Genomic DNA, 15,367 nt, shown 5'->3' on the forward strand with positions numbered 1-15,367 from the left:
CAATCCTGCCTACTCACACCCCCCCCCCCCTGAAATTGCAGGTGTCAACCTACCAGGTTCGTTGTATTTGAATTTTTTCAGCTAAATGGGGAAATCGGGCAATCTGGAACCAAACCAGTATCTTCTTGGAATAAAATATTGATAAATATTTCATACAATGGAAAAGTATACTAGTTCGAGATGACCTTTGGCATGTTTACAGAAACACACAGTAAACCTTCCTTTTCTTTAAAAAAAAACAGGTTATTTTCCAAGAAAATTTAAGACCCAGACTTTAAAAAGGCACATTATTAACACATTTTGTGGGCCCTATTGGAAAGTTTGTTCAAATTTTGGGGCCCCAAGTAGGCCCAAAATATTTCAACGTAGGCATGCTCCTACCTGTGCCTATTAATGGTGACGCTACTGCTTACCACCTCCTCTACAAACGGAGAGGTGGACCTGACTCGGGCATCAGCATACTTCCGACCCCCCACCCCCGCGGGAGGTGGCCAGATTGGTTAACCACTGTGAGGGGACCGGAAAGAGGTTAGTCATCGGTTGTGATGCTAATCGTCACAACGACATCTGGGGCAGCTCAGACTGCAATCAGCGGGAACAGGAGCTTCTGGAATATCTAGTTAGCACCAAGCTTAATGTTCTTAACAGGAACAATAAACCAACTTTTGTTACAATTACTAGAAGTGAAGTCATTGATCTTACACTATGTACAGAAAATTTCACAGAAGCAATTACTGATGGGAATGTGTCTAATGAACCGTCTCTGTCGGATCAGAGACACACATTCTTTAATATCTTGGATTCTTGGTCAAACCCGTAGTGGGTTGTACTGAGGTTCGCAATCCCAGACGTACAAATTGGTCTGGTTATAAGGAAGATCTAAATTTCTTCCTTAAGGAAGACAAGCCAAAGCTATCATCGGTATTGGATTTCGATATGGCTGTTGATCGCATGCAACATGCCATTATCAACTCCTATCACTAGAGCTGTCCGGTGAAGACTACCAACCAGCCGAGGCTAGTTCCTTGGTAAAATCATGAGATTGGTAGGCTTCGCAAAGAAACTAGGAGGCTTTTCAACAAAGCTAAGAGGTTCTCTGGAGAAACTTCTGTGATAACATATCAGATGTTCCCAGTTCGGCCAAATTAATGAAAATTATGGAACACTATAATACTCAACTTCTTGACACCATTAGGTTGAAAGTTGGTAGTTTCTCTACTTCTGGCAAGGACACTTTATATGTTGGATGTGCACTTTCCAGACTCCAGAGTCACAGATAACTAAGGCGTTTAAGCCAATTAGTTTTACCTCTTTTCTCTTAAAAATTTGTACAGTTATATTAGAGAAGAGGTTATATCTCAAACTCCTCTCTCCTCTGCTCAGTTTGCCTATCAGAAAGGCAGGTCTACTGAGACCGCCCATCATGGCATAAGCAACTGAATCGAACAGGCAATTGAGTTCAAGGAAATCGCGTTTGCAGTTTTTCTTGATATCGTAGGGGCCTTTGATAAGGTCTCTAGCGCAGTCATAATGGAGGCTGGTCTCAATGACACATAGTCTTTAGATCAAATCCATTTTGACGGACCGGAAAGTTAATAGGGGGAAGGGTGTCGCTGTTTCTTTTATGCCCATGATATAGCCAACATTGTCCCAACGACAGTTAAGGATGTAATGAGGAGGGCTCTGGCGTCAATCGAATGCTGGTGCAAAGAGGTCAACCTCACGGTCAATCCTAGCGAGACGGTCCTGGTCCCATTTATGCGTAAAATGATTCAGGGATCGTTCAATGGTATTTCCTTGATTGTAACTAACCTAGTGGAAAGCACCTTGATGTCAAATAAACATGAAAACCACATCTTAATTATACTATCAAGAAGGGCAAAATATTAATAATTTTACTAGAAGTGTAAAAATATTTTCAGCAAACGATGAAATTTCACCAATCAATGTGTAAGGCGATTGGTTGGAGCCAAGCCCCTAGGTAGTTAAAGTAGAGTTGCGCCACCTATCGCCTCAGTAGTTCCGGGGAAGTTTTATTTTTGAAGAGTCAATTGAAGGAGGTCAGCCAACAACGCCAGTTAGTTTTGGTGAGGCACCCCCCTCCATCCACAACGAAAAACAGTGTGTGAGTATAAATAAAGGTATTTTGTGACAATAACTACGTTATGCCTCGTCATTGAGATTATGCCATATTGGTACAAACTAGCTCCCCCCCATGGTTTACTAACTTAACCATAAAAATTTCAAATTTCTACCTTAAGTAATGTTTGTAAAAAATTACTTGTCCAAACAAATAACGCAAACTGTATAATTTTACATTCTTAAATCAAATCAGGGTTCCTTAAACTCAATATCACTAGGTGTTTTTTCACCAAGACCATAATGTTCATTTACCTTCAGGAGCTAGTTGCAGCTGTTAGAGATTTGAGGTCAGAGTTTTATGTTATTATTGGGATTCGGCAATCGCAGTGTTGGCCAACTAGTTCAGATGGCAGGTATAATTCAGAATTAAAATCAAATCAATGGGTCACCAACTTAAACAGTTGGTTCTTTTTGTACATAAGCCATTACTCTGCTTATCTTGAAGATAATAAACAAATAGTTGGGAGTTCACTTTTCTTGAAAAACTGAGTATGTTTGTTGGCCATTTTTTGCAACGAATATCAGGAGACTGACACAAAAAAATAAATTTCATACCATTCTTTCAAGTTGAGATGTTTGGAGCCTTCCTCTTTCTCCCATACTAGTCCTCCAAACAATATCTAATTTCCCAATTGCTGTTACTCCTTTTAAAAGTTTTGCATTGGGTTTGACATCTGGTTTGGGAGTCATGCAGAACAAATACTGACGACTATCAGAATAGTTCAAAGAATTTACTTGTCCAAATACAGACCGATTTTCACTATAAATGAAAATTTATTACGATAAATAATCAAAACATCCAAAACTTAAATGTAAAAACTGTACAATATAATATTAAAATTACCAAGACTAATAAATAATTGGGTAGTGATTTTCATTTACATATCATTATTTTGTAGGATTCATGCAATTTTGAATATATCAAGGTACTTTCTGCAATGCAAAATTGATTTTGAAGAATGATTTCAAGATTTCTAAAACCTTTATTCTAAAAACCATATGGGAGTTTATAAATCCTGATATAAATTGTATGTAAACCATTTTGGTAAGGCTTGAGCTACACTTATTTTTAATGGTCCACCACTCAACTTTATGAGCTCTTACAATGGTACACCATTTGTTGAACAAACCTTTACGATTATTATTGAGTTATAATTTTTTGGGTTAGTATGACCTACAATTTTAAGAGGTTTTTTGAGCAATTTGCCAGAATTATAGCAAAGTGTAGATATTCTTTGTATAAATTGAGGAAGTATTTAGCAGAAACATGGGTCATTTCTAAAGTGTGAAAAATAATATCATTCTAAAGATAGATTGTTGATGCTGGGAACAATATTGAATATCAGCTTGTTTCCTACTGCGATGCACAAAACTTGCAGTGTGGGTTTTTTTTACAGACAGACAAATGTTTTAGCGAGGAGCTCTCGCTTTGTTTCGAAATAATGCACTTCCTGCCAAAGCAAAATATGAATTTAGTACGACCTCCAAATGAGACATTGTAACACTTTTAAATATTATGGTTAAGTAATGGTGCTTTTAAATTATGGTTAAGTTGTCTGGGGTTAATTATTTAGAATAATTGAGATTAGGATAAAGTGTTACATTAAATAAATAAAATAGGGAGTTAAATGGTTACTATAATAAAATAATGAATAAACATAAGAAGCAAGTCAGAAGTATGTATAACAAGAAATATATTTACACGAACACAAAGAAAGTATATTTACAAAACATGTCCATCTCGCAGAAGCTTGTCCGAGAGGGCCAAAGTCACGGCGCGCACACACATCTCAAAACCGCATCGCGTCTTCTTAGTCGCGATCTCAATTCTGTCCTTTTCCTCGCTCGGGTCAGAGGTTTAACCCCTACGATGGGTATTGCGAAATTGGTGGCAACCTCCTTCCCGGAGCGAGGAAAGTTTTTGGCGACACCATACACCCGTGGTGTCATTATAAGTTCAGGGAGAGTAAAATACGTTACAACATTTCTTGACAAGACCAACTTTGTATTGAATTCTTGAATTGGGTTGGGTGGTTGGCTCAAGCCTAACCTAGCAATTCGACTAGAGGTCCCATGTGCATCCCCAGCCTTTAAGACATGGAAAAGCCCTGTCTCTGAAACGAAGAGCAAGATTTGTTTCGCCGAGATATTTGAAAGATCGCTCATTTCCAGCCTGTGTATACCAAGATGCTCAAACCTTTGACTGTGATATTTATGCCGCAAAAAGGACATCATCCTCTGCGAGGCATGCCCTACACAGGACTCTCACTGATGCCAATCAGATGCAGTTGTCTATTAAGCTGGCAGTGACCTAAATGTAGGCCCGTAACCACCCTGATACTACTCTTAGAGAGCAAGAGCAACTCAGTTGCTCTTTTCTTAGAAGGCCCAGGGATAAACTCCTTGGCCTGAGTTTTACTATCCGTCTCAAGCCAAAGTTTGACCTGTCTCTCAGCCATGCACATGGCTGCGAACCACGCCATTGGGTAGTGGAATAATAATAATAAAAGCATCTTTATTGAGGATATCAACATTAGCTTAAAGCTGGTTTACATATTGGTCCTCAAATTAAATTAAAAAAACCAAAGAAAAACAATGGTAACAATGATTAATAAATATCTTCCAATGTTCTTAAATAGTTACTGCAATTACTTTTAAAAAGTTTAAAATTTAATCTGGACTTATTTTCTAGTTCTACCGGAAGGGTATTCCATAAAGTAGAACAATACTATTTTTACTACTATTTGAAGTTGGACAATGAATAAAAATATTTATACTGGAAACTCTGGTATCATAAGAATGGACAGTACTGACTTTAATGATACAATTTAAATACAAAAGAGGCCATGTAAATTCTCCTTCTAGTTTTTAGCAAAGTTAGTGACAGTTTCGTACGAACAAATTTAGTCAACGTCCTCCTTTTCACTCCTGATATCATTGGACAAACATAGTAAGTGGTTTTAATTGTTTACTTTAAATTAATAGTTTCCAGTAATAAAATGGGTTTAAGTAGATACTAAACCCTCGCTACTCATCCTACAAAGACTGGCTTATGTCAGCATCACAGGCACTATGAAAACAGCCCCAAGCGCTTCCCTAGAAATTCTTCAGAATATTCTTCCTCTACATCTTTTTATAGTGGAAGCTGCTGCTAAGGGAGCCCATAGGCTCAACCAGAATGGTTGGTGGAGGGAACATATTTGGGATAATAGCCACACTAAGATTTACCCTGAAATCTCCAGTCAATTACTTGTCTTTTTAATGGGTTCTGATATTATGGCGCCTAAATGGCATTTTAGTAAAACATTCAATACTTATTTCAAAAGCCGCATGAAGCGGTCTAATCTGAACGTCATAAGTTTACTACGACATACAATCGAAATCAATCATTTATTACAGAAGTATAATGTGGACCTTCTGGGGCTATCCGAAACCTGGCTGTCAGACAGTATACATGATATATCAATTGATATTAATAACTATACTCTTATTAGAAAAGATCGAGTAAGGAAACGTGGCGGGGGTTAATGCGTCTTCTACAAAAGTTCACTGCAAATATCTTTACTATCAGTTGAGGTTGACATTGTTAGCTCAGAATTAGAAACTATGTGGCTCTGTATCCATAGGAAAAACTGTAAACGTACTGTTATCAGAATATGCTACCTCCCCCCGAATGGCAATTATAAAAACTGTAACTTGGACCTAAAAGCTCAACTGCAAGTATTAACTGATAACCCACAGAATGACGAAATTATCTTTCTTGGGGATTTTAATGCAGACCTAATGGGATCTGTATCAACAAATGTACGCCATCTGAAACATAGCACATATGGATTTGAACAGTTAATTAAGCAACCGACTAGAACTACTTTGACAACGACAACGCTTATTGACAATATATATACCAACATGCCTATAAGAATTAAGCAGGTAGCAGTTATACCAATGGGAATTTCAGACCATGACCTTATTTTGTGTATCAATAAAAAAAGCTGCCCTAAAACTATAAAGAAAATCAGAAAAGTCCGAAACTATCGTAAATCCACTGCAGATGTTATTATAAAAGATATTCTTCAAAAACTATGTGACGTTTACTACAAGAAGAGCAGGATACCAGGCTCACGATTTCTGGAAGAACAATATAAAAAATATCGAAATCAGGTAACTGAGAAAATACGAAGTGAGAAACTTAACTATTTCAAAAAGAACATTCATTCTGAGAGCAGTAACAGATGTGATGTTTGGAGAACTTTAAAACCATTTTTGAAAGCTAAAAAGTCTAATATCGATATAATTGATCATAATGGTAAGGTAACAGTGAAGGACGTAATGAGGAGGGCTCTAGCATTAGTTGAGAGCTGGTGCCGGGAGGTCAACCTCATGGTTAATCCTAATAAAACTGTCTTGGTTCCATTTACTCGTAAAAGGATAAAAGGCATGTTCGAGGGTATTTCCTTATTTGGAAAGGACCTAGTGGAGAGCACCGAGGTGAAGTACCTCGGGGTCATCCAGGATAGTCAAGAGGGGCAAAATGTTATTTTGGAGAACTAGAAGTGCAGTTAGCAAGACTCTCAGCCAGTATAGTATTCTTTCTAAACTGGTTTTTAGCTGCTTAGATCTCCTCTGCACTCTTGGGTTGCACAATAAAGTTCAACTTTGTTGGGTACCTGGGCATAAGGGGCATCTTGGGAACGAAAGGGCCGACGCCTTGGCCAATGAAGGTGCGAGGGCTGGGTTCATTGGTCCAGAACCTGCTCTCCCCATCTCCCGAGGGCTTGTACGCGGCTTAATCTCCAAGTTTATGTCGGATCGTCAACTCAGACAATGGTCTGAAATTGAGGGTCAAAGGCAGGCCAAAGAGTTCACTCTTGGCCCATCTAGGGAGAGAGCTAGAGAATTACTCTCGCTCTCTAGGTCCAGTATTAGGATTGTTACTGGCCTACTTACAGGCCACTGCCATCTTAACAGACATTTAACGCTTATTGGGGTCAGTGATGACCCGATTTGCAGATCTTGTCTAGCTGAGGAGGAAACTGCCTCATATGTACTCTGTAGCTGCGATTACTATGCAGCCCAGAGGTTTGAGCATTTGGGTATGCATCGGTTGGAGACGTATGACGTCTCTAATATCACGGCCGGGCAGATTTTAAGCTTTATGTCGGCAATAGGACTTATTTAAGTCACCCAGTTTGGGGATGCACAATGGACCTTAGGTCGAAGTGTTTGGCTTGCCACCCCACTCAATAATAATAATAATAATAATAATAATAATAATAATAATAAGGTAATTACCACGGAATTCAGTAACTACTTTGCGTCAGGGGAACAGAATATAGCAGGGATAATAGATCCCTTTCCCCCATTGGTTCAGCAGGAAAGTAAAGAAAAATTTAAATTTCACTTGGTAAGTGAGGATACAGTTTTTCGCTACTTAAAGAATACGCCGATAAAGAAAGCTACTGGTTTGGATAACATACCACCAAAGTTTATACGATGCCTTGCAGGAATAGTAACCCCGTTTCTTACCAAAATTATAAATATCTCTTATGAGACTTCAGAATTTCCTACTGACTGGAAAATAGCCAAACTAGCACCCATATATAAAAAAGGAGACCGGACTAGAATGGAAAATTATAGACGTGTTTCTATCTTACCATGCTTTTCGAAGTCTATTGAGTACTTTTCTCTCAAACAACTACACGACTTTCTTGAACAAAATAATTACTTATACCAACTACAATCCGGCTTTCGACCAGGCTATTCCACGACGACAAGTATATTCTACTTGTTGGAATCCATAGTGGACAGATTGAGTAATGGTCACTATGTAAGTGTCCTGTTTGCTGACCTGAGTAAGGCCTTTGATACTGTCGATCACGACATTCTTTTAACTATACTTAAGAACAAGAATTTATCTACGGAGGCACTGAAATGGTTCAAGTCCTACTTTACTAATAGAAAACAGGCAGTGGTAGTCAGTGGGGAAATCTCAGATTACCAGAATGTCCAGCAAGGTGTTCCCCAGGGAAGCATTCTCGGACCGACATTATTTAATATATATACCAGTGATATAAATCAATCTCTGGCTACAAGTCTCTCTAAGGAGCACGGGGATGATAATGCTCTTATAAATTCGGCAGCAACAATTAATGAGTTAATGAGGGAATTGGAGAAAGAAACACAAAATTTTAAATCCACTTTGAAATCTAGGCGCTTAGTACTAAACGAGGGGAAAACTGAATTTATGATTTTTGCCCTAATGGAAAATCATTACAACCAGATGATCATAACACGATCGTAGTTACTGAAATCAAGAGGGTATCGTCCTACAAATATCTTGGGGTTATAATAGACGATACACTAACATGGAAACATTACATCCATTACGTCATTAAAAAGACTAACAGTCGGTTAGGTATACTAAGACCGCTACAAGCATCTCTTGACACAGACACCCTAAATATATTATACAAAGCCCTTATACAGCCAATTTTCACCTATGGTGATATTTTTTATAACTCGGCCAGTCAATCCAATTTAAAGAAAATACAAATTGCTCATAATAACGGTGCACGTTTTGTGGCCAGAAAGAAGAAAGGAACCTCAGCAACATATACACGAGACCAATTAAACTGGCTCACACTGAAACAGCTTTATGTTAAAAATACCTTGATAGTTATGTATAAAGTGTCAAAAAATCGCTGTCCAGAATATCTTTTTGACTTTTTTAGAAAACCTGCTGAAGTTCATAAACACCAAACCCGCGGTTCAAAACTAGACTTTTATTCTGACCATCTAAAAACATCCTTACGTAATAAGAGTTCTAAACATCGTGGAATAAGTTTGTGGAACAATATGAAAAGCGAATTAAAACAAATAGACCATTTTAAACAATTCAGGGAAGATGTGACAAAATATATTATTAGCATGGACATATAATTGTATTGAGACTATATTTCAGAGTTTAAATTCCTTATTTTATTTTTATTTTATTTTTAAATTAATACTCGGGACCTCTTTGTAAATCAGATTTTTTTTTCTCTGAAAGAGACATCCAATAAAGCCTTTTATTATTATTATTATTATTATTATTAATCACAAAACTCTCAGAGCCAGAGGATAAATAGTTTGGTTTATCGATAGGTCTAAGACTCTTTTTGGTGCAGGTCAGGAATGTATTGTCTTACTAGCAATCTCGGCTTCTATGAAAGCCGTGGTGTTTAAGCTAGCGTTTTCAGGCGTAAATTGCCACAATTTGCTTTTGCATTGACTTTTTTTGTAAAAAGAAGTTTCAAGGCCAGGTTATCAAAATTTATTCTGATAGTCAAGCGGCCCTCAACCCTTAATCAGTGTAAGATTTCTTCTAAACTGGTCTATAGCTGTTTGAATCTCCTCTCGGAGCTAGGCACCATCAATAAAGTTCAGCTCTATTGGGTTCCTGGCCTTCGGGGGTTCTATGGCAATGAGAAGGCCGATGTCTTATTATTATTATTATTATTAGTAAAAGTTGGGTGGTTGGGTTAGACCCAACCTAGCACTTCAACCAGAGGTCCATTGTGCAGCCCCAGCCAATTAAACATGGAAAAGTCCAGTCTTAGAAACGAAGCGCAAGATTTGCTTCGCCGGGATGTTGGAAAGATCACTCATTTCCAACCAATGCATACCAAGGTACTCAAATCTTTGAGCAGCATAAGAATCACAGACATAAAGGACATGAGAGAAAGTTTCCTCCTCTGCAAGGCATGCCCTGCACAAAGGACTCTCACTGATACCGATGTCTATTTCCATTCCTATACCCTCTAGCATAGTGTGCTGCCTCATTTCAAACTCTATGGATGACCACCAACTCCTTCTTAGCGATCATCTACCTTGAACATGCTAAATAAGTTTTTGTGCCCTCTCACGCATCACAAAGTATTTTTGCTATTTCCAAAAATATAGTTAATTTTAAATGGACTCAAAATAAGTGAGCCATTTTATTAATAAAAAATTTTCTATTTTAATAAACATTTGAGGCCATGAAAATGACAAACAGTACAATTCATTATTAGCTACGAGTCATTTTGAAAAAAATTGTTCCACAAAATGCAAATAAATGAAAAGTTTGCTCTGATAAGAGCGTTGTTTTCATTTTTTTGATAAATTCAAAAAAGGAAGGAATGCCATTTATAATTATGTGAAACAAAGGGGAACGCTGTTTTTATTTTTTCAATGGGAATGAAAAGAAATAAGCGAATTATAACAAAACAATCAACCTAGAATTATTTACCATCTACCACACCTGACCAATATTTACTGGGGATGGCTTTATTATTGTCAAAAATCAGTTATATAAAATAGCTGTTAATATAGATGTCAAAAATAAAGGTGAAATTTTAGTGCTTACTTTTTATCATTATCAATGGAGTTCACTCGATGAACTATAAAATGTGATGAAGGTTCCAATGATACTTTCTCAAGAAATATGGGTACCGATATAAGATTCTGCAGCTGTGCTTCCAAATAAACTTCATCTGACTTCAATAAAAGAGAACTACATGTATTATAGATACATAATATACACCACTATTATACATTTTAGGTACAAATGAAGAAAACTGAAATATTATGATAGACAAACATTATTATGTACAAACATTCGAGAGCTTTTGATCAGAGATTGGGGGTCATATCTCATGCGAAATCGACAACCTAATCGTTAAAAAACTCTAAGACTAGTAAAGGGTGTAATAATGACGGATTTTTCGATAACTAGCACCAAATGGTTTTAACACTTTGTGCCAAGCACTATGGAATACATGTTTGAAATCCTATCATGATAGGATTGTCTTTATTTTGTTCGATGTTATGATATTCGATGTTTATAGCAAGTTGCTTCACTCCATGCTTCTAAATCTGAGCTGTTAGGCCTTTGTTCAGGATTTGGACGAAAATAGACTTTACTTTTACGGAGCATTATTATCTCTCTTTTCTTTGAAGCTTGGTTACAAACTACTGTTATTCTAAATCATGAATTGGTTTTAATGACTCATCTATCGTGGATTCCAATACTGGAAAAACATGTAAATCAACCATACCGATGGGTTCTGCCATGTTTCGCGATAACGAAAACCTGTATATTTTAAATAACGAATCAAACGCAAGAGCTTTCACGTCAGAGTTTTACGTCATTTAAGGCGATATAAGCATTTTTGGCCCAACCCATAATGTTTTACCACAAATTACCGCAAGGAATATGGGGAGATACTTTCCAAGTAGCTTTATGGTTTCCTGTTGTTATAGAAACAGGCGTGGTTTACCGCAGAGATTTCCCTTGCAACGTACTAAGCTAAACTCTGCACGTAGATGGCATTAAGTCTTGTCTCGAATAGAAGTCCACTTACCTTCTGTGCTCTTTTTAAACCATTTAAAGGCGTGATTCTACAAGGAAGTAGTCCTGTTTCTAAAATAGCCTCAAGATCATCATGGTTTTTTAAATTCATTTTTGGGTATTTTTTGCGTGAGCGTCCTTCATTTGCTTTCCATATCTCAGTTTCTTAGAGATGGTGCTCAGCCAATGAATTTCAAAAAACACATGTGACTTACATTCAACATAGATAAAGTCCTACCCATTTCTTGCGCCTCTTTCACTGCACTGTGGCAATGGATCCTTAAAGCATTCCAAGTGTGTGCATATAGCTCCCTGTTAAAACTAAGCAATTGTCTTCCCATTATTTTGGGAGCATGGAGTCATCTTAAAAACTAAAGGGCAAACTGATTTACAATTTTAAGACATTTTTTAATACCTCTAAGCAAATGGTTATCATTAATTTAGTTTAATTATTATCATTAAAGGGATAATACAAAGCCTATTAAACCGATATAAGAAGGAAAAACATTGACCATAGTAATGACCCGAAGCTAGAGCGCCATCATTCCCCACAAAATTTTAGTTAAACTTAAAAAATATTGTTACTGTTTTTTTTTGTAGTTCTTTTGGGATTAGGAAACAATGGAATATAGGTTCTATAGGTTTTTCATTATCCATTGAAACTGTACAACAGATCAAAAGCCCTTTACAGAAATCTTATGTTTTCCTCTCTTTTCTTTGTCAATAACCTGCCAAGTCCCACAAAATTTGCATATTTGAGCCAATACTTAAGATTTTTTCATAACAGTTAATCACTTATGAGTTTTTTGTTAGAGAGTTCCTTCGAAAGCTGTTTAATACTGTTGGTTTACAAGATACAAATCAATCAAGCATACAGATTCCAATATTCCAGGCATTACTCACTAATAGATTAAATACATAGCAGAAGCAAAAATAAAAAGTTGAAAAATGCATAATTAATAATAAAATGAAACCAAACTTACAAGAAAATCCTGTGACAATCATGCAAGGAAAAAAATCAAAGAAAAACCGCAGACACATCATAAATGAATAAAAAAAGTTGTTAGTTTAACCCACTATATTAACAGTGAAACAGTATTTATTTAGAAAATAATTATAACTCTACATGCATCTAAAAATTTCATGAAATCAAGCACTAAGCGCAAAATTTTAGAAAACAGTCCCGTAAGTCCCCTATGTTATATATCTAGATCCTAAAAACTTTGAAACTTGTTTACTTCTGTCAGCCTCTTATAACAATTCAAGTCATGTTACATAGATGTGCAAGTATTTTGACACCAAAATGTAAAAATGTGAATTCTGCTGCTAGAGCCTGCTTCGTTTGCAATTTTTCATTGGTTAATTATACTCAAGAAATAGAAAGCTGGGCACCTTCATCAGAGAACAAGGATTCTTACACTGGGTTTATCAAGGCAACTAAATTTGCACTGAATACAACATTACCTAACTAACAAAGAAACTTAATCAGAAAGTCCAGAGATTGATGGGCTGCTGAAGTGAAGATGGCGATTAGTAAGTACTAGCTCAGGTATAAAGGTGAAATGGGGCATGAAAGCTAAACTGAACTATAAAATCTTAATCAATAAGAAGATACACATCATTAAAAAAACTTGGAATGCTTATTAGAAGAAATATTTGAAATATTTTAAGAGTAAAAATTGTAGGTAAAGAAAATGCACATATAATTATTACAAGTAAAACTGGTTTGCTTTTATCAAAACCGCATTAAGGAATGTCTATGATCTTGAAAATTTATCTATTGTCAATCTTGTCATTGTTTATATGTGGAAATTGTTAAAGTTACCTTGAAAAAAGAATAGCAGTTAGTATTATAGAACTTGAATTCGGGTAAAGCAGCTGGTTTGAATGGAAAATATGTATAATGTCTCAGATCACTGGGTTCGGAAACTACATGACTAAATTAGTACTGAGAAGAGTGGGCTATTCTGAAAGATTGGACCAAAACTATGATAATGCTCATTCATAAAATCAAAGAAAAACCCAAGGGGCATCTCACTCCAATTATTATTAGGACACCCTCGTTTCATTAAATCATGATTAGATTAAAATTAAATCTGTGGCTTTGGCTGTACAAAGATTAAAAATGATTAAATCATGATTACATTTTTAATCATGATTATTAGGACACCCGGTAACAAAGTGATCTGCCCCTTGGAAAAACCAGAAGACTAACTGAATTGCTACAGACTAATTATGTCATGGTTATACAATCTCTACAATCGTTGTTACTAACAAGTGTAAGTTTTGAGTATGGAATTGTAATAGATAGTGCAAGAAGCCTTTAGCCTGTATAGCATTAAAGGCTGCGCTATCGGAAAATAAACAGGGTCAAAGCGTACTGACAATCGAAACAATAGAGTACTTAGGAATTGGTAGGTAACTTTGCCATATTGATGTCTTAATCGTCATTCATTATAGATGGCGCCATAAGATAGTGTTGTTGAGATTATGTACAGTCTATAGCGTGCTTAGATAATGTGCTAGTTAGTTATGTTGCCAAAAACAGATGTTTCCCAATATGCTTAGTAGTCCCTCCCAAGAACCGGCGTGACAATCCTTAGAGGTTGGAAACGGGCAGTGGACAATGCGGTTTGGGAAAGATCTAACTCCTTTTGAAAGAGCGAGGCGGCCTCCCATAATAGTTTGGAGTGGTATGTGAGGAAAGATCTCCCATCGCTCAAACAGTTTTATCTAAATGATCATCGGAGACACTTGTTCTTCTTAGCGAGGGCAGGCACATTTCCAAAAGCCAGCTGCCTCGCTGATGTTTTTGGAGAAAATCCAGAGTGTCCCCCCCTGTGGCTATCCGCTGGAAGAGGTCACCCATATCATAGTTACATGTTCAAATTTAAGCCAATGGCACGCTCCCAAACACTTATTCTTTTAATGAGGACTTCCTCATACATTGTTTAGCCCTAAGCCACGATAATGATTTTCGATACAAACTCGTTGACCACACGAAAAACTTGCTTCTCATTTGGGGCAATCTGCGCTTTTTAAAAAAGATCACTTCAAATATGTAGTGTTTCCTTTGTGCATTTATGTACATAATGTAAATATTATTTTTGGGGTTTTGCCAATATTATATTATTTTATTTTATTTAAGTGTAATATTTTGTACCATAACTTTTATGTACATTCATTCATCCTTTGTACCTGTGAGACACTTAAATGTACTCCTCCCTGTTTCTAATGGAACCAATTATTTGGAAGGCTGCCCCTACATGTACACTTTCTTAACAATGTCTCAATAGAAGCTAATACAGCAGAATTCGGTTATACCAGGAGACATGACTAGGAGTTGACAGCGGTTGCCGCGGTGAATGGACCACGGCGTCGTGAACACAAACCCGTTTTTCCAAATAATCTCCGCTTTCGACCCACCCCTTGAATTTTCTCTCAGCCATTCCTTTTTTCCTCGGCCATCGCGTGAGATACTTTACTCTCAACATTGCGCCCTCTGGGAGAAAAAAACCCTTCTCGCGGGGGGGGGGTAAAAGTTAGAGAAGGGAAAGACACATTTTTCGTTCACAGTGCACGCTGGGAAAGGCGCCCGGCTGTGAACTCCTAGTCATGTCTCCTGGTTATACCTGAGTTACATGTTATTATCATTGTAGTATGTTTATATGTTGGTCCTAGGTGTGGGTGCTTCTATTCTAAGAATATGGCAAAGCCAGTGAAGGATATATACAATATATATTGATGACAATTTTGTTGATGAACTACCAGGGCTGGTCTGCAGTTACTTTCGAACAAGTTTTAAAATTTCCTCTAAGAAAAAAGATTTATCCTTCAGCATTGAAAAGTCAAATG

At 36.9% G+C, this 15,367-nt stretch overlaps 1 protein-coding gene across 1 annotated transcript in view; it reads right to left on the minus strand.

The window, feature by feature from the left end:
- LOC149943205 (trafficking protein particle complex subunit 13) overlaps positions 1 to 15,367 on the minus strand; it is a 44,789-nt gene that overhangs the window by 11,968 nt on the left and 17,454 nt on the right. Inside the window, exons 7-8 of the mRNA XM_090177212.1 lie at positions 10,529 to 10,659; positions 2,698 to 2,902 (exon numbers count right to left, since the gene is read on the minus strand). Coding sequence (XP_090033338.1) covers positions 2,698 to 2,902; positions 10,529 to 10,659 — 336 coding nt within the window. The remainder of the gene's footprint in view (positions 1 to 2,697; positions 2,903 to 10,528; positions 10,660 to 15,367) is intronic.

This window comes from Leiobunum rupestre, chromosome 6 (assembly GCF_980474605.1).
Source record: "Leiobunum rupestre chromosome 6, qqLeiRupe1.1.hap1, whole genome shotgun sequence".
Lineage (NCBI taxonomy): Eukaryota > Metazoa > Arthropoda > Arachnida > Opiliones > Sclerosomatidae > Leiobunum > Leiobunum rupestre.